General features: G+C 42.8%; 1 protein-coding gene across 10 annotated transcripts in view; it reads left to right on the top strand.

Annotated features, from left to right (window-relative positions):
• mapk8ip3 (mitogen-activated protein kinase 8 interacting protein 3) overlaps positions 1-19,795 on the top strand; it is a 187,120-nt gene that overhangs the window by 54,417 nt on the left and 112,908 nt on the right. For 9 of the 10 annotated variants that reach the window (XM_033040352.1, XM_033040356.1, XM_033040357.1 and 6 more), the window contains exons 4-6: positions 4,006-4,082; positions 8,944-8,967; positions 19,313-19,457. In XM_033040352.1, coding sequence (XP_032896243.1) covers positions 4,006-4,082; positions 8,944-8,967; positions 19,313-19,457 — 246 coding nt within the window. The remainder of the gene's footprint in view (positions 1-4,005; positions 4,083-8,943; positions 8,968-19,312; positions 19,458-19,795) is intronic. The other variant, XM_033040354.1, reaches the window with a different exon arrangement.

The raw sequence follows: 19,795 nt of genomic DNA on the forward strand, positions 1-19,795 counted from the left end.
TGAACTCCTCATACTTGCCTCATCCCTCTCCCCACGTCTACTGCTACTTGGTGACTTAAATATTCACATGGACTCCCCCACCTGCAAGCTCGCATTTGAATTCGCCTTTTTACTTGACAACTTCTCTCTCACTCAGCACGTCACCATTCCCACCCATGACAAAGGTCACATCCTTGACCTGGTCTGCTCCACAAATCAACCAGTACTCGACCTCCATCCTTGCCTCTTCCCCCTCTCTGATCATAAGCTTATACGGTTCACCATCCCTTCTCCGACACCTCGCCCCCGCTTCCTCCGAGAAATCACCTTCCGTAATCTAAAATCCATTGATCCCCACCATCTCTCTGACCTGCTCTCCACCACTCTCCCCCTGGACTCAACCCCCCATCTCACCTGATGATCTCACAAACCATCTCAACTCCACCTTGTCTACCTCCCTTAACATTCTGGCCCCCCTCAAAACAAGAACCGTAACTTTCAACACTTCTTCACCCTGGTACACACCTGCACTTCGTAAACTGAAACAGATTGGTCGCCGACTTGAACGACTCACAAAGAAATCATCTCTCACAGTCCACCTTGAAGCTTACAAACTCCACCTCACTGACTACAAAGATGCCCTCATTGCTGCAAAATCTGCCTACCTCTCCTCCATATTCACCGATCCCTGCCTAAACCACAGAACCCTCTTCTCCACAGTGGGCAACCTCCTCAAGCCTCGAGCCAACACTCTCCCTACCTCTATTCCGGATCTCTGCAACTCATTCCTCCACTTTTTCGCTGATAAAATCAGCACCATCTATCAATCTTTATCCCCTGTACCCGACTCCCCATCATCTACTCCACCACCTACCAAGGCCCCTCCTTTCAACATCTCCACTGACCTCCTTACCCCTCCTCCACACTGCTTCCTCTCCCAGTTTGACCTGGTCACCCCTATTGAAATCTCCAAACTCATCAGCTCTTCCAAACCCACTACCTGCTCCCTCGACCCTCTCCCCACTCCCCTGCTGGTCCTGCCTCCCCGTTCTCTGCCCCTACCTCACTAATCTCTTCAACTCCTCATTGTCCCAAGGAATTGTCCCCTCCGCTTTCAAAACTGCTGCTGTTACACCAATCTTAAAGAAACCTGGTCTTGATCCCTCCTCTCTCATTAACTACCGCCCAATCTCAAACCTCCCCTTTCTTTCAAAAACCCTGGAGCGTATCGTTGCGTCGCAACTTAATTCCCACCTCCTTGCGTATAACCTACTTGAACCCCTCCAATCTGGCTTTCGCCCCCTCCACAGCACAGAAACTGCTCTCCTCAAAGTCCTCAACGACCTCCTCACCTCTGCTGACACTGGTTCCCTCAACATCCTCATCCTCCTCGACCTGAGCGCAGCCTTCGATACAGTGAACCATAACATCCTGCTCACCAGACTCAAAGACCTCGGCATTGAACGCTCTGCACTCAGCTGGCTCCGTTCCTACCTTTCCAACAGATCCCACTTCATCTCTCTCCACAACCACACCTCTGCTGCAGCCACAGTCACTCAAGGCGTTCCCCAAGGCTCCGTACTCGGCCCCCTCCTCTTCATCATCTACATCCTCCCCCTTGGTCAGATACTCCGCCACTTCAACCTGGACTTCCACTGTTACGCTGATGACACCCAGATCTACCTCGGCACCAAATCCCCCCACAACCCCCCCTCTCCCATATCAACTCCTGTTTGTCAGCTATAAAAACCTGGATGCAACATAATTTCCTCAAACTCAACAGCGATAAGACAGAATTCCTCCTCATAGGCTCCAAAGCCACACTCAGCAAAATCAATCTCCCCATCTCCCCAGGCCCGCAACCTTGGCGTGATCTTTGATTCCACCCTCTCCCTTGAGCCTCACATCCGCCATGTCATTATAACCTCCTTCTTTCATCTCCGCAACATCGCCAAACTCAGACCCTCTCTCACACCTCCCGCTGCTGAAAGACTCATCCATGCCTTCATCTCCTCCCGACTGGACTACTGCAACTCACTTCTCCTTGGCATCAGCTCCACCTACATCAACCGACTCCAACTGGTCCAGAACGCAGCCACCCGACTCATCACCCACACCAAATCCTGGCATCACATCACTCCAGTCCTCAAACAACTTCACTGGCTTCCCATCTCCCACCGGATCAACTACAAAATCCTGATCCTCACCTACAAAGCCCTCCACCATCTGGCCCCCCCATATCTCACTGACCTCCTCTCCCCCTACCAACCCTCACGGTCCCTCAGATCCACATCAGCCGGTCTCCTCTCCATCCACAAGTCCAACCTCCGCAGTTTTGGGGACAGAGCCTTCTCCAGGGCAGCTCCCAGGCTCTGGAACTCCCTCCCCCAACTGATCCGCAATTCCGTGTCCCTCACCATCTTCCAGTCCCGCCTCAAGACCCATCTCTTCACCTCTGCCTATCCTTAGCCCCACGTCCCCTTCCCTTTTCATCTGTGCATTAATTGCCTCATATTGTGTTTTGTATTGAATTCTGTCTACTTTGTGTACTAGTCATGTCTCTACTATTTATTTCATTCCCCTTACATGTTTTTCCTCTACCTGCTAAATTTTTGTAAGGTGTCCTTGAGACTCTTGAAAGGCGCCCATAAATAAAATGTATTATTATTATTATGAGGGTGAGGAGAACTCTCTGAGACTTGGCATAGTCGCAATGCACCAAATGACCTGATTCATGAGAAAATATGAGAACTGAAAACAAGTTTGGTGTCTAACTTTCCTTCGTCCTGATTAACAGGTAATCTCTCTAAAATATTAACATTGTTTCTCTCTCTAAGGGTGCTGCCTGACCTGTTGAATGTTTATCGCATGTTCAGTATATATCTGGCATAGATTAGCAATTTTGCAGGTTGCTTCCTGCTGCCAATTGACCTTGAACATCAAAGCAAACATTATACATTCTCACAAAAAATGTAGCATTGAATTTCTGGATACAGACTTTTAATTTTCCTTTCTAGTGTATTTTACATTCTAAACTTTTCAATGTCAACAATTGATTGAGTGACATGAGCACAATATTAATTTCAGTTATTCTCTATTTTAACATGTTATTCCTTTGATTTGATTTTCGAAACTGCATGTCCAATCATATTTACAAGAGCCCGAATCACATACTCCAATGAACTGATAATGCTGAGGGGTGAGATCTGTTGTACAAGATCTAAAATATAAAGATGAATGGTACTTGATGCAATGCTATTTAATGTAATGGGTAGTGGAATGTCAAGAAATGGTATCCTCTAATATTTTTATAAAGTAGTTTACAGAATATACCAATAATGTCATTTTGCGATTGTCTTTTCTGTGTCTCTTCGTTTTGTCTGTATATGTATTTTGTTATGTCAATAAATGTTGCGTTAAAAAAAAAAAGAGTATACCAATAAAAAGACAAGAGAAAGTGTTGTTTTCAGGAAGTCGCCCAATTTCTTGATGTATCACATAATGTCCTGGACAAGTTAGTCCATTCTGTGAATGGAGTGCTGACATGATTTGTAGGTTTACAAGGTTAATTCCCGGGATGGCAGGACTGTCATATGCTGAGAGAATGGAGAGGCTGGGCTTGTACACTCTGGAATTTAGAAGGATGAGAGGGAATCTTATTGAAACATATAAGATTGTTAAGGGTTTGGACACGCTCGAGACAGGAAGCATGTTCCCGATGTTGGGGGAGTCTAGAATCGGTGCCACCGTTTAAGAATAAGGAGTTGTGAGTCTGTAGAATTCTCTGCCTCAGAGGGCGGTGGAGGCGGGTTCTCTGGATACTTTCAAGAGAGAGCTAGATAGGGCTCTTAAAGATAGCGGAGTCAGGGGATATGGGGAGAAGGCAGGAACGGGGTACTGATTGAGCCATGATCACATTGAATGGCTCAAAGGGCTGAATGGCCTACTCCTGAAACTATTGTCTATTGTTTATTAGAATGAGGCTTCCTCTTTTTGGTGCGACTAAATAATTATTTTGTGTTGCAGATGATCCAAACTTATGTGGAACATATAGAACGGTCCAAACTGCACCAAGTAGACGGAACAATGACTGGCAGGAACAAGTAAGCTTTGTGGAATGCCAGCTGTTTTTGTGGTGATAGGTTGTAGGTGGTAGACTGCATGCACAGGGTGGCTTAGAAAAACATCGATATAAGTCATATTTTTAACTGCACTGACAGATCCATGAAGAGTCCCCATGCCTACCTGATTGAGCCTCAATTTTCAGTTTGGAAAATGGAATCGGAAACATTTGTTTGTAATGTGATGTTATCACGTTACTATTTTCAGTGCATTTACTTCAATGAATATAGGAATTTGTACTGTCATTACGTATAATACTGTCATTGTAGAGTTTAACAGCGGCGTCATGATGAATGTCACATCAATTTCTGTCAGGGTCAATTAATTGTCTCGTCTTTAGTGTCATTTTTCTGTCGGGATTTTTTCAGAAATTTGCTATTATACTGCAAAAATCAAAGTGGATCTTTAGACGGACATTTTTGGTGTGATAGAGGAATGAATTTTCATCTTGGCACTTGGGCATTAGCATGAATGACATTGAGAGACGACAGCCCTTTGTCGAAACAGTCCAGTATTCATTTAAACACTTTGTAGTCACACCCAAGTTGCAAGTTGAAATGTATTTCCTGAATTGTAGGTTAATGGCAGGATTCTGATATGGATATCAGCTCCAAAAGAGTTAGGGCCAATATTGTATATAGTACAGAGATGTCTGGGAAGATTATTTGAGAAACTTGGAGAAACTTGCATCGTGTAGCTGGAGATTGTAAGTGCCAAATTATCAAGCGCAAATCAAAATTTGGAAGGCAGGAGGCTTCCATCAGCTGTAATTAATGCTACTTTTATTGATTTCTTTAATAAGGAGCTGAGGTATTGGCACAAAGGAAGAAGAGTAATGCCAGTTTCAGCATCCTGGGGCTATGATTGTAGCCCTGTTGTAATGAAGTTATGAACACCTGGGTTTCACTGGGGTGGTGTTTAGCAGTGACAAAATTACTTAGATGGGGGACCAAGTACTCCCTTAAATGGCATTGGTGTAGTGACAGCAGATGTACACTTTACTTGAAGAGTATTAGACAAATGTTCCTGTTTATTGCTTATGTTAAAATTTGGGGAGTGGTTTGTCCATATAAATAAATACATGTTAATAACATTGGAAAGCAGTTGGAGGAATAAGATGTGTGGTCTCTTGAGTGGATATGAACATAGAAATGTACTGTACAGGAACAGGCCCTCTGGCACGCCATGTCTGTGCTGCCAATGATGCCAATCTGACGAATCCCATTTGCTTGCACATGGTCAGTGTTTATTCCCTGTCTGTTCATGTGTCTGTCTATATGCTGCTTAAACATAGCTTTTATGTCTGCTTTCAGACACCTACCATTGTGCGTGTGCCCGTGTGCCCGTGTGTGTGTGTGTGTGTGTGTATGCGGGTGTGTGTAATGCTCAGCCTTTTTACTCAACCTGCACAGACTTGTATTTCTTTGTATGATTTTGGCCTCTACTGCTGGCCTGAGCTGCAACCCAAGTTCAACTTCCAACTTCATCATCAGTGATCTGTTCTTCCCACTTCCATGCAGATAACTCATTTTAAATGGTGTCTTTGTTCTTCATTTGTTGTGTCGTTTGATTGTCCCTGATGTTTTAGTCAGTGAAGCCCTTATGCCTATTTGAAAGGTCAGATTCTTCAATGTTTTCTTTACTGACCATTTCCATCAGTCTTTTTGAAAGCTGAAAAATTAAATACTCTAACTAGTTTCCCACAAGACTGAATATGTTTCAGAACAGTTTGCAAATATACACACACAAATAAATAGCAGGACACAGTGAGGCAAATGAAATAATTGATTGGCATTATTTATTGTATTTACTAATATTGAGTATGATTTAAAAGTAGGGGGGGGTGGAATTTAAATTTGTATTTTCTACTCGACTGCCTGAAGCAACCAATTGAATTCCACTCTTGAGATATTTAATCACAGGCTTTCTAACATTCTAAATGATCAGTTTCAGGCATCTTAGGTAAGCACATTTTAAACAATTATGAAAATATTCCAAGAATAATTATAAAATTGTTATCATGCCATTTTAGCAGTATTGTAATTCCTAAAACAAACGTGTCAGAATTGACTGTGGTCGTTTTTGTTGAGTAGCCTTTACCGAACATTAAAATATGAACACTGGACATAACCTCAAGCATTGATAATCGTAACATCTATACCACATTGTCCCTTGAGTATAAGTATAATTTAATTGGAAGAATATGCTGCTTCCCCTGCAGGCAAAACTTTTTTTATCATGGACCTAACGTGAATTTAAAATTGATCCCCCTGTAGCGATATATTCTGATTTTAAAATATAATTAATCTAATTGAAAGGAAAGTGGGTGTCAGTCTGACTTATCTGCATGAGCGAACCTCATTACAATGCAGGCGGTGATGCTGACTGGATCAATGACTGGTGTGTTGTGGTGAATTTAACATCTGGAACAAGGTGCAGTTGAACAAGTCCACAGCCGGAGAGGTAGAAAGGTTTGCTGTCTGTTGACCTTGTTCTAAAAACTTTCACGTTAAAACAACTCTAAATAGTTTTACGGGAAACCATTGTATTGGGAAATTGATAGCCTGCTGTTGTGAAGGCAAACATTAACTAATGTTTATCAAGAGAGGTCAAGATTTTGAATGGAGTTTGTCTGGAAGGCTTGTGAATTCCCACAACCCAATTATATCTGGCTATGCCATGAGCTTTGGGGACTTTTGCTTTTCTTCCACTGGAATCACAGTTTGAAAATCGACATTGAATGACACAGGGGGCGGCACGGTGGCACAGCGGTAGAGTTGCTGCCTTACAGTGCCAGAGACCCGGGTTTGATCCCGACTATGGGTGCTGTCTGCATGGAGTTTGTACGTTCTCCCCGTGACCTTGTGCGTTTTCTCCGAGATCTTCAGCTTCCTCCCACATTCCACAGGCGCACAGGTTTGTAGGTTAATTGGCCTGGTATAAATGTAAAATTGTCCCTAGTGTGAGTAGTGTTGATGTGTGGGGATCGCTGGTCGGTGCGGACTTGGTGGGCTGAAGGGCCTGTTTCTGCGTTGTATCTCTAAACTAAACAAAGCTAGATTGCGACCGTCAGGACCTGAATAATTGTCACTGTGCAACTACTTATAAACAGCAAGGTCAGACTCTTAACTAATCCAAGTACCTTTCTTTAATTAAGGGATTCACAAACACCCTACACACCTACTTTAATTAATATTAGTGGTTGGCATAAGATCCCAGCAATGGGAATTGCATTTGAAATGTAACTTCACATCTGGTTACAACTAAGTACTTAACCCAGAATGTAGGCATCACATTCATAAAAGTATCCAATTAGCCTCGGATTATGTCGACAAATTGCCTTAAGAGTTCCCAAACTTGCGAACTGCAATTTGTTTCAGTTAATAATACGATATGTGGTTCCACCATTGAAGCACAGCATCTGATCATGTGATGAGTTGCAGTGGCTCCATTTGCTCTTATAAACTTCTGGATAGGTCAATATAATCTTAAAAATAATTGGGGCCCACATCAGTACAGCATTAGTGCTGAGTTTGTGTCAAAGTTTCTGATAATGCATTGCCGATCCTCCAGGTGATCTGCGGTTATTTTACCAATCTTTTCCTAACCCTATCTTTAGCTTCTGTAGGAAGGAACTGCAGATGCTGGTTTCATATCTCTCAACATCACTGTATATCTCTCGTTTCCCTTTCCCCAGGCTCTCAGTCTGAAGAAGGGTCACCTATGCTTTTTTCCAGAGATGCTGCCTGACCTGCTGAGTTACTTCAGCTTTTTGCGCCTATCATGAGCTTGCTGTATTCATTCAAGTGTGTGATTAGCACGCAAGATGAACCTCTCCTGGGAGAATTTCAATGGCCTTATCCCTTGCCATGGTATGAAGTGGCTACTGCATCAGATTATGGAAACATAGAAAACAGGTGCAGGAGTAGGCCATTCAGCCCTTCAAGCCCTTCATGGTTGATCATCCAAAATCAGTTACTCGTTCCTGCTTTTTCCCATATCCCTTGATTTTGCTAGCCCAAAGAGCTAAATCTAACTCTCTTGAAAACACCCAGTGAATTGGTCTCCACTGCCTTCTGTGGCAGGGAATTCCACAGATTCACAACTCTTTGGGTGAAAAAGTTTTTCCTCATCTCAGTCCTAATTGTCCATGAAAAGTTTGGAAGTTCTCCCTGAGTGATATCTCATGGGCCAAGTAGGTGCAGGCAGGAGAGCAGCATTCATGGTGTTGATTCATGCTGACTTCCAGTGGATGTGCCATGTAATTAAGAAAATCCTTGTCAGTTTATGATTTTGTCACTGATATCACTACTGTTTATTAGAGATTCAAAACGTTTACGTATATTTCTACTCTGCCCTGTGAAAGTGACCCACACTGAAGCTATGTCGGTGAATTACCCTACACTGCATCATGTAACATTAACATTCTACTAACTTAAAGTGGCTGCAGAAGTCCTGCATTCATGAATATAAAAGAATAGTATACCTTTAGTATAGATAGTATACCTAAAAGAATACCTTCATGCTGCATTTTATGATTAACTTTTAAAATGACGACTAGGAAGAGTTAGAAAGTTTTAGCATTTGACCTGCGATGTTGCAGCAGCTATCTGTGACCTGACATATCTACACTCATGCTCTCATTGCGCAGTGGAATTTGTTTATGCAATGCTTGCTTTTTCTTTGTGTGTGATGTTGGGGCTTGTCCTACTGGGAGCCAGCTGGCTGTGTGTTTTGCTGGGTCTGTGACCCCTGAACTGTGTGAATTAATTGTGTTCTTCTTGTCCTGCTCTCTGTGCTGTGCTGTTGCTGCTGTTGTGGCTGTTTTCTGTGTTACTACAGTCATCGCCAACCATGGAGAAAAAGGTAAATGCTGTTCTGTCATATCAACTCTTCCGTTTGTTTTGTTTCATTCTTCTTCTGACCCGAGCTGGGAACAATGAGATCTCTTCCAGCTTGGTGGTTTTGTAAAGTTGACAGACATTAACTATTTAGCATGAGTTCTCGCACGCCTAAGTTTGATCTTGCCAAATTGCATATGAATTGAGTGTAGAATCGAGGTTTTTATTTGTTAAAAGTCTTATTGGATTGAAGATGAACTTCCAGATGCACAGTCACATGAAAGACGCATTTTATCATCTCCTGGCCTTAATGAGGTAAATGAAAATGATGTTGATGTTGCATCAAGCAGTTAGCAATAAATAGTGTAGAAGTGTTTTCTGCCAGAATGTGTGGTATTTGTTTAATTGGATACATTGCAAGGATGATCAGGCACTGCAAAGGGAGGTTTGTAGACACAGGTTTCACATCGGATCTACAACTGAGTTACTGTGTGGGTTAAGTGAAGACAAAGTCATACTATTATCATGCCAATAATATCATCCCACAGACCTTCATATAAAATGAATAAATTATGGAACTGAGTGAGTCTTTGACCTGTAGACTTCCATGTAATATGTACTCAACCAGAATGAATGCACTGTGAGAGATAAATGAGCACTTATGTCTAATGCTGATTGAGCAAGGAATATTGGCTTTGAGAATTCCCAGCACTTTGTTTAATTTAATTTAGAGATATAGAATGGAAACAAGCCCTTCAGCCCATCGAGTCCATGCCGTCCATCACCCATTCAGACTAGTTCTACGTTTAGCATCCACTGCCGACACGCTTGGGCAGTTTTACAGAGGCCAATAAACCTGCAAACCCGCACGTCTTTGGGGTGTGGGAGGAAACTGGTCACCTGGAGGAAACCCATGCAGCCACTGGGAGGACATGCAAACTCCACACAGACAGTAACCGAGGTCAGGATTGAACTCAGTCTGTAGCACTGTGGGGAAGCAGCTTTACCAGCTGTACCACTGTGGTGCCCAGTGAAGGTGTGGCAGGTGCAATGGGAGGTGTCAAGTATCCTCTTGAACTAGCATCGGTTTCCCATAGAGCCCTTGCGCTCTCTGATACATGAGTTATGTGTTGTGATCTGATGTGCACTGCTGAAAATAATGAAAGGCACAACCAGCCATATCTCTTGCACTATTGTGTGTTTCTCTGTATCTCCTTTGTGAACCTGTAACTCTTCTCTAGGTGAATTAAAGACGCCACATATTAATTTAAGGGAAAACAATGGCAGCTTTAGTTCCAACATTTATGTCCCATCTAGTCTGCTCCCATTCCTACTTCATTCAGTTCCAGCAACTTATCTGCCTATTTCTTTCTCACCAAATCACTGGCCCATCTTTCCCTCAATGCAGCAATAAGCTCTGATGATGTTGATGTTCCCATAATGTTAAGAATAGACTGTTGGACAAAATCAGCATGGTCTCACATGCTGGTGCTCCTATGGATGAGGCTGGTTGCTCTTTGAAGAGATGATGTATCTAAGAATCCATTGCAGTTTGGAGGTGCCGATGATCCATGTTGTTCAATATGGGCCAACGTTTAAGAAACAACTAGACAGATACATGGATAGGACATTTTAGAGGGGCATAAGTCAAATGCAGGCAAGTGGGCTCGTGTAGGTGGGCATGTTGGCCTGTTTCCACACTGACTATGTTCCTTAACCAGTGATCCCAGAAGCAGCTGCTGAGGTGTAAAGTTTTACCAAATCACTTATTTTTATGAAGCAGGAAAGATAGCTATTCCCTGCGCCCATGGAAGATCTAAGGATTAATTATGGTCTGCAAGAGACCTCCTGTCCAGAGAAAATCTTTACCGATTCCCATGCATTGATTTTGTTGCAAATGAGCTTTGATTTCTCAGCAGTGAAACCCTAGTGTGGCAGAAATGCCTCAAATTAAAACTGGCACAGCCATGAGCAAGGTCAATACTTGGTATTGGAATGTCAAATGATGATATAATTAGGCTGAACGGTCGAAAATAAATTAATAATTTGTTTTATTTGATGATATTTTGTGCTATCTTCAAATATATTTGGAAAGTAGAAAATATCTGTTCCTTTTCTTACTGTTAGCAAAAATTCAGATATGTTAAGGGAGGGAAACAAATCGTGGATGAAGATGAAATTAAAATACATGTACTTGAGGTGGGAAATTTGTTAGAAATTGAAAATCGCCTTTTATCTGCATGCAAGTCAGAAAGTTCTGCGTCACTGACACTAAATGTTTTTTTTTGAAGAATTCGATTTTACAAGTAATTAACCAAGTAATTATCCAGAATGCTCCAGAAAGTGAGATTCATAAATATTTGATAGGAAATCCACTGAGTGAATAACATAATGTGAAATTGATTTTGGAAAACTTGCAGGTTTAAATCAATGAGAATGTAAGGGCAGCACTGTGGCATTATGATTAGTGTTGCTTCTTTATAGCTTTGGAGACTTGTTTGAATACGGACCTTGGGTGCAGGGGCTGTGGTGCTCTGGTTTTCTGCCATCTACAGTGCATTCAGAAAGTATTCAGACCTCTTCACTTTTTCCACATTTTGTTACATTACAGCCTTATTCCAAAATTGATTAAATTCTTTCTTTTTTATCATCAGTCTACACACAATGCCCCATAATAAAAAAGCGAAAACAGGTGTCTCGAAATTTTTGCAAGGTAATTTAAAAGAAATAAATGAAATATCACATTTACATAAGTATTCAGACCCTTTACTCAGTACTTTGTTGAGGCACCTTTGGCAGCGATTACAGCCTCAAGTCTTCTTGGGTATGACGCTACAAGCTTGGCACACCTGTATTTGGGTAATTTCTCCCATTCTTCTCTGCAGATCCTCTCAAGCTCTCTCAGGTTGGATGAGGAGTGTCGATGCACAGCTATTTTCAGGTCCCTCCAGAGATGTTCAATCAGGTTCAAGTCCGGGCTCTGGCTGGGCCACTCAAGGACATTCACAGACTTGTCACAAAGCCACTCCTGCGTTGTCTTGGCTGTGTGCTTAGGGTCATTGTCCTGTTGGAAGGTGAACCTCCCCCCCAGTCTGAGGTCCAGAACGCTCTGGAGCAGGTTTTCATCAAGGATCTCTCTGTACTTTGCTCCGTTCATCTTTCCCTTGATCCTGACTAGTCTCCCAGTTCCTGCCGCTGAAAAACATCCCCACAGCATGATGCTGCCACCACCATGCTTCACCGTAGGTATGGTATTAGCCAGGTGATGAGCGGTGACTGGTTTTCTCCAGACGTGACACTTGGCATTCAGGCCAAAGAGTTCATTCTTGGTTTCATCAGACCAGAGAATCTTGTTTCTCATGCCTTTTGGCAAACTCCAAGCGGGCTGTCATGTGCCTTTTACCGAGGAGTGGCTTCCGTCTGGCCACTCTACCATAAAGGCCTGATTGGTGGAGTGCTGCAGATATAGTTGTCCTTCTGGAAGGTTCTCCCATCGCCACAGAGAAACTCTGGAGCTCTGTCAGAGTGACCATCGGGTTCTTGGTCACCTCCCTGACCAAGGCCCTTCACCCCCGATTGCTCAGTTTGACTGGGCAGCCAGCTCTATGAAGAGTCCTGGTGGTTCCAAAGTTCTTCCATTTAAGAATGACGGAGGCCACTGCGCTCTTCAGGACCTGCAATGCTGCAGAAATTGCTTTTACCCTTCCCCAGATCTGTGTCTCGATACAATCCTGTCTTGGAGGTCTACGGACAATTCCTTCGTCTTCATGGCTTGGTTTTTGCTCTGACATGCACTGTCAACTGTGGGACCTTGTATAGGCAGGTGTGTGCCTTTCCAAATCATGTCCAATCAATTTAATTTACCACTGGTGGACTCCAATCAAGTTGTAGAAACATCTCAAGGGATGAAACAGGATGAACCTAAGCTCAGTTTTGAGTGTCAAAGCAAAGGGTCTGAATACTAATGTAAATGTGATATTTCAATTATTTCTTTTTAATTACTTTACAAATGTTTCTAATCACCTGTTTTCCCTTCTTCATTCTGGGGTAGTCTGTGTAGATAGATGATAAAATAAATAATTTAATCCATTTAGAAATAAGGCTGTAATGTAACAAAATGTGGAAAAAGTGAAGGGATCTGAATACTTTCTGAATGCACTGTATGAAAAATGTTTGTGTCAATGTTTGGTACATTAGTTTTCTAATATATTTTAGAATATAATGTAATATAGTGAGTGGAAGTAGAATTGGGGAGGGGGGCAGATTAGTTGTTGGAGATGCAAGAGGAAAAATGATTAGTGTAGGTTTCGAGCAGATGATTGCCTGATGGTCAGTACAGGAGTGGTGTATATATGGGTCTGTTTCAATGCTGCTTACTGGATCTATTTATTCAGTACATATGAAACTGATGTTCAGCATTCAGCTCTTCTCATTTTTCTGAGTAGCTGGGACATCTCTGCTCCATAAACCTGCCCTCCCTGTAATTACCACTCCCTTGAGCCTGCCTGCTTCTGTCATCTTTCCCATGCTACAGCATAATCGCAGGATTATAGAGCTGGCTAATTCGCTTCTCTCAGAGAATGAACGTAAAAGCTTTTGGAATGTATTTTCATTTTTGGATTAAATTAGTAATCCGTTGGGAGGTTCCATTTAAAAACGTCAACATTTGGCATTGTGCTCCATACTGCGCATATTGTGTGTCATGTCTTCCAGATTGTAGTTACAAACAATCACAGTGGTGCAAGCTGGTAGAGCTGCTGCCTCACAACGCCAGGGACCCAGGCTAAATCCAGACCTGAGATGCTGTCTGTGTGGAGTTTGCACATTTTCCTTGTGACCGCCTGGGTTTCCTACAGATGCTTCGGCTTTCTCCCACATCCCAAAGACGTGCGGGTTTGCAGGTTAATTGGCCTCTTTAAAAAAGAAGGTTGCTCCCAATATTTTGGGAGCGGATGAGAAAGTGGGATAACAGAACTAATATAAACGGGGTCATCGATGATAGGCATGGAATTGGTGGTCTGAAGGGCCTGTTTCCATGCTATATCTCTAAAGGTTAAACTGCAAAGGCTAAGAGGCCTTGAAATTGATGTGCACCGTGGAACACATATTAAAGAGTTGTTACAGTGACGAGTTAGGCTGTGTTCCTGCTACCACAACATTTGAGAGGTTACATGATTGCTGGGGTCACACTTCCCATCTAATCCTGCAGTGCTGAGAGGTCCTGGGGAGATGGAATCAGGACACTAACGTGGTGGAGATAATTGATGTTCCTTTGCAGAAATGCCTGGATTAGTATCGCCGGATGGGATGTGGAAATACACCAATTAATGCAGCGAAACGTTTTAATCCAGGGTGATTGGAATAAGGAACATGAAGCATAAACGTCAGCATGGAGCCATTGGACTGATAGCTCATTTTATGTTATGTAAATATGATGTAATTCTGTGTATTGGGGTTCCTGGTATGGAAGACTTGTGTCTAATAGCAGAGTTATCTTTCGATGCTTGAGTTCAACTCAGTGTCTGAATACCTTGGGCTGAATGGGTGGTAGCTGTCAGCAGGAAAAGGACTGGAATCACTCGTTGAATCGTTAGCTCTGTTTATGAAGCGGCTGTGGTGACTGTGAGAGCTAGTGAGCACGTCGGCAATTAGATGTAGAGTAACCTCTTAACTATTGCCATGGGATCTGTTCCACTGATGAAATAGTTACCAGGGTACGGGAGCCAAAGTCTAGAGGGCATAGATTTAAGAGGGAAAAAGTTTAAAAGGGACCAGAAGGGTAATCTCCAGAGAGAATGGAGAGAGGAATGAGCTGCCAGACAAAGTGGTCGAGGCGGGTACAATTACAACTACATAATGTTATTATTCATGGTTATTTGTTGAGCTTCTGCAGTACCACTACATTTTTTCTTAAATTATTATCTAATCCAATTTATTTTTAATATACGTAAAGTATGTTTTTAACGAATGGCACTATACCATTCATGGCCTTTTAAGCAACATCCTTTAAGAGCTGTAACACTGAATTTCAGGCTGCTTGTGAAATGAAATATGTTTTTGTGGTCGGCAGCTTCTTCAAGCAGCTGACCTCTTCTTTGTGACAGATCATAAAATCATGTCTTAAGGGATAGGATCAGAATTAGGCCATTCGGTCCATCAAGCCTACTCCGCCATTCAATCATGGCTGATCTATCTCTCCCTTCTAACCCCATTCTCTTGCCTTCTCCCCATAACCCTGACACACGTACTAATCAAGAATCTATCAATCTCTGCCTTAAATATATCAATCGACTAGTCCTTCACAGCCTTCTGTGGCAAAGAATTCCACACTTTCACGACCATGTGACTAAATAAATTACTCCTCATCTCCTTTCTAAAGGAACGTCATTTAATTCTGAGGCTATGACCTCTGGTCCTAGACTCTCCCACTAGTGGAAACATCCTCTCCACATCCACTCTATTCAAGCCTTTCACTATTTTGTATGTTTCAATGTGGTCCCAATCAGGTCAGGAATGCTGTGGAAGAGGAGATATGTACATAATGCTTATGCAAGTCATTCTAGGTCTCAATTGACTCAAATGAGACGGGAGATAAGGGAAGATGTAAAAATACACTTGAGTCACAACTGCAGATGTTTCGATCCATTTATATTTTATGGTTGTTCCCAAACATTCCCACATTCGTACGGGGCTGAAAACGTGACATCAAGTTTAGAAGATACTGAAGAAGGTGCAAAAGAGATTTACTCAAATGTTAACAAAGCTCTGAGATTATAGCTAGCTTAATGGGTTGAACAGGCTGGGGATACTTTCACTATAACTACAAAATCATGTATTTGTTTCATTAGGAGGGCAGAAATATCCAGTATTCACTGGAAATTTAATGGGCAATTTACCGGAATCCACACAGGCGGTAGTTAGAATGTGGTATTGAGATAAAGAGCATGGATGTCGATATGAGAAGTTAGAGTACCTGCCGTTAGCATTACGAGCTGCTACGAGACATCCACGAGCTCCGACGTACCCTCTACGTACATTCTACGTACTTAATAAAAGTTTGATTTTTTTATAACTCGGGAGAGCTCTTGGGTAAACTTGCATCGTGGGATAGGGCCTTTAGGGAGTAATACATAGGGTTTGAAGGAATTGGGGTGAATGACTCGATTGCGGGATGTAGTTCATCTGATTTCATGTAACATGGCAGGTAAAATTGTAGCACGATGGCACATTTTGTAGGCAAATTGACATACTGTGTCATGATCAAGAAGGCATGATCTTTCTAACACCATTTGTTGTGTTGCCAACTTGGGGAACTATCTGGTAGGTGTTGGCCATAGGAAAGGACTATCTGGTCATTATCACGTTGTTTGTGGGAGGAAATAGCTGCATTCATTTATTGTAGCAGAGCCTATATTTAACAAGAAGTTCATGAACTGAGGTTGTAAAAGCCCCAAAGGAATGAAAGTTTTTTTGAACACTAAAGGCAACTGCAGATGAGTATTGATGTCTGTAAGCAAGCTACAGGCATTGACAATAGCTATTGCTGTTGATTCAGATTCAGATTCAGATTCAGACTTTATTGTCATTGTGCAGTGTACAAGTAGCCGTAGTGCAATTTTCGGGGGGGGGGGGGGGGGGGGGAGATCAGTCACTGGGGGAAGGAGTGTCTGAGGGGGGGGGGGGGGGGGATGACTGGCAATCACCAAGGCGTAGTGTTAAGTAGGGTAACAACTGCAGGGAAGAAGCTGTTCCTGAACCTGCTGGTCCGGGAACGGAGAGACCTGTAGCGCCTCCCAGATGGGAGGAGGGTAAACAGTCTGTGGTTCGGGTGAGAGCAATCCTTGATGATGCTGCGCGCCCTTCGCAGACATCGCTTGCTCTGGACAGACTCAATGGACGGGAGTGAGGAACCGCTGGGCAGTTTTCACCACCCTCTGCAGTGCTTTCCGGTCGGAGACAGAGCAGTTGCCATACCATACTGTGATACAGTTGGTAAGGATGCTCTCGATGGCACAGCGGTAGAAGTTCACCAGAATCTGAGGAGACAGATGGACCTTCTTTAGTCTCCTCAGGAAGAAGAGACGTTGGTGAGCCTTGACCAGTGTTGAGGTATTGTGGGACCAAGAGAGATCATCAGAGATGTTGATCCCCAGAAACCTGAAGCTGGAAACACGCTTCACCTCCGTCCCGTTAATATGGATGGGGGTGTGCGTGTCACCCCTAGACCTTCTGTAGTCCACAATGAGCTCCTTGGTCTTCTTGGTGTTAAGGGCCAGGTTGTTGTCAGCGCACCATGCTGCTAGGTGCTGGACCTCCTCCCTATTGTTCCTCCCTCCGCCTTTATTTGGGGATATTGTGATTTGTGGGAGTCTTTCATGAAAGAAAGAGCAGAAACTTTCTTAAAAAGTTGAAGCTTGTGTTTATTTATTTTAACTCCAAAAAGATAGAGAGAGCCCATCACCTTCCAGATGTAACAGGTTCAAAAACGTTCAAAATGTGAAGGCATTGTTCTTGGACCTGGATGTGGTTAGTCTAGAGAGGGAGCTCAAATAGGCTTGAGAGGGCGCAGAAAAAATTCACGAGGAAGTTGCTGGGACTGAAGAACTTGAGTTATAAGGAGGGTTTGATAGACTGCGACTGTATCCCTAGAACAAAAGGGACTAAAGAGGCTGTCCCACTTGGGCGATCTAATCCGCGGGTTCTGGCGAGTTTGCGCTCGACTCATACTCGCAGCATGGTCGGCACGAGGTTGTAGGAGGTCTCCGTAACTCTCCTTCATGCTCGAGAGTGGTCTCCATGTACTCAAGGCCTCAGCTTGGTCACGGCGTTTTTTCAATATGTTAAAAAATGCCCGCGAGTAAAAAAACGGTGGCCGTGGAAAAAATCGATACTTTTTTTACTCGTAGGTTTAGTCGTAGTAGGTCGGCATGTTAGTCGTAGGTAATCGAGGGTAGTTGAAGGTAGTCGTAGATAGTCTTCATCATAGTCAAAGGGAGGTCGAAAGAGATCGTCTTCATTCTCCACTATTCGGTGTCCAATTTTCCCGAAGTTAGTCGTAGCTAGTCGTAGCTGGTCTTCAACATAGTTGAAGGAGGTGGAAGGAAATCTTCTACATAGTCGAAGGAGGTCTTCAACATGTCATTTTTTCAAACTCTTCTAAACTCGCCAATTAGGTCGCCCAAGTGTGACAGCCCCCTTAAGGAGTGAACCGGAGGTTTGTAAAATTATGAAAGGAATAGATAAATTGAAAGGTTACAGTCTTTCTCTGAGGGTAGGAAAGCCTAAAATTAGAGGGCATAGGTTTAAGGTGAGAAGGGAAAAATTTAATTGAGACCCAGATGGAATGTTTTCCCAGACAGTGTTATATATATGGAACAAGCTGCCAGAGGAAGTGATAGAGGCAGGTACCATTGCAGTGTTTAAAAGACATTTGAGTAGGTCTTGGATAGGAAAGGTTTCAAGAGGTATAGGTCAAATGAAGACAAATGGGACCAGCTAAGGAAGACATTTCTGTTGGCATGGGACAAATTAGAGTCAGAATAATACAGCATAGAAACAGACCATTCAGGCCAATTATTTTCCAAAGAAATATTTTATAAGTGTGGTCACTTCTAATGTTGGAGAAGTGTCAGCCAATTTGCAAATGGCAACTTCCCACAAGCAGCAGTTCTATAATGATCTGACGATCTCTTGAATGAGGGATAAATATCCCTCCTTTACCAGAATCTGTTCTTCTTCAAAATGATGTCATGTATTTTTCTACATCTGCCTATGAGAGCTGACAAAGTATCTGTTTAATCTGAAGATGGCACTCCCACACTGTAGCACTCCTTCAGCGCACGTTTAGAGCTGGTCAGAAGAAGGATCCTGATCCGAAACGTTACCTATGCATGTTCTCCAACGATGCTGTCCGACAAGCTGAGTTACTCCAGCACTTTGTGTCTTTTTTTGCAAACCAACGTCTGCAGTTCCTTGTATCTGCTTTGAACACCCCTTCAGTGCCGCAGAGGAATATCAATCTAAATTTGTGTGTGTAATCTCTGAAGTAGGACTTGGCCCAAGCTGAAAGTGTTACCAGCTGAACCATAGTTGTCACTCCAATTGTCTTGTATATACTTTATGATGGTGTATTAATCCAACATTTGAAAATATAACTTTGTTTGATATGGGTATGTTGGATGAGTTTTACGTCCTTCTGATAATGACTGTTGTGCAACATTCAAAAAACATGTAAGATTCATAGCAGCAAATCTGCACAATTGAAGTAGTTAAAAGAAGCAGCCTTAATATTTGTCAAAACCTTAATATTTGTCAAAATGAGAGAATTTTTTGAGAGGATTCTTCAATTGCACATTGTTTCACTTTTTCAGTAGGAAGGAACGGCCAAACACCCTGGGCCTCTTCCCAGTGTTGGATGGGAACCTCCGCGGGCAGCAAGGTGGCCGTGTTACTCCTGGTTCTGACAACTGGCATCTGAGTGACCTGAGTCAGCCTCCATCGAATTGTAGCCTGAAGGTGAGTGAGACTTGCAAGCAGGCGAAAAAAACCCCATCAGGACCTTCATTCCTAGTTGAAACAATCTCTGAAGTTAGAACAGTGGCATTGTTTTCTTGTTTGAGAAAGATTGCTCCTTGGCTTTTAGCATCCTTTAGTTGAGTGGGATTTCCCGAGATACCTATTATATTCTTGGGAGAGAGTATGTTATGGAGTCATTGTAAGGAATCAATCATCTGTGCCCAGATACCTTTGTGCCTACATTGTATCTTTTTTACATCAGTTTGACAGAGTATTTACTCATGTCCTTGTTGACAAGCATCTCTCAATGGTGCCACTTCATTGGTGATAACACAGTA

The sequence above is a fragment of the Amblyraja radiata genome, chromosome 22 (genome assembly GCF_010909765.2).
Source record: "Amblyraja radiata isolate CabotCenter1 chromosome 22, sAmbRad1.1.pri, whole genome shotgun sequence".
In the NCBI taxonomy this organism is placed as follows: domain Eukaryota; kingdom Metazoa; phylum Chordata; class Chondrichthyes; order Rajiformes; family Rajidae; genus Amblyraja; species Amblyraja radiata.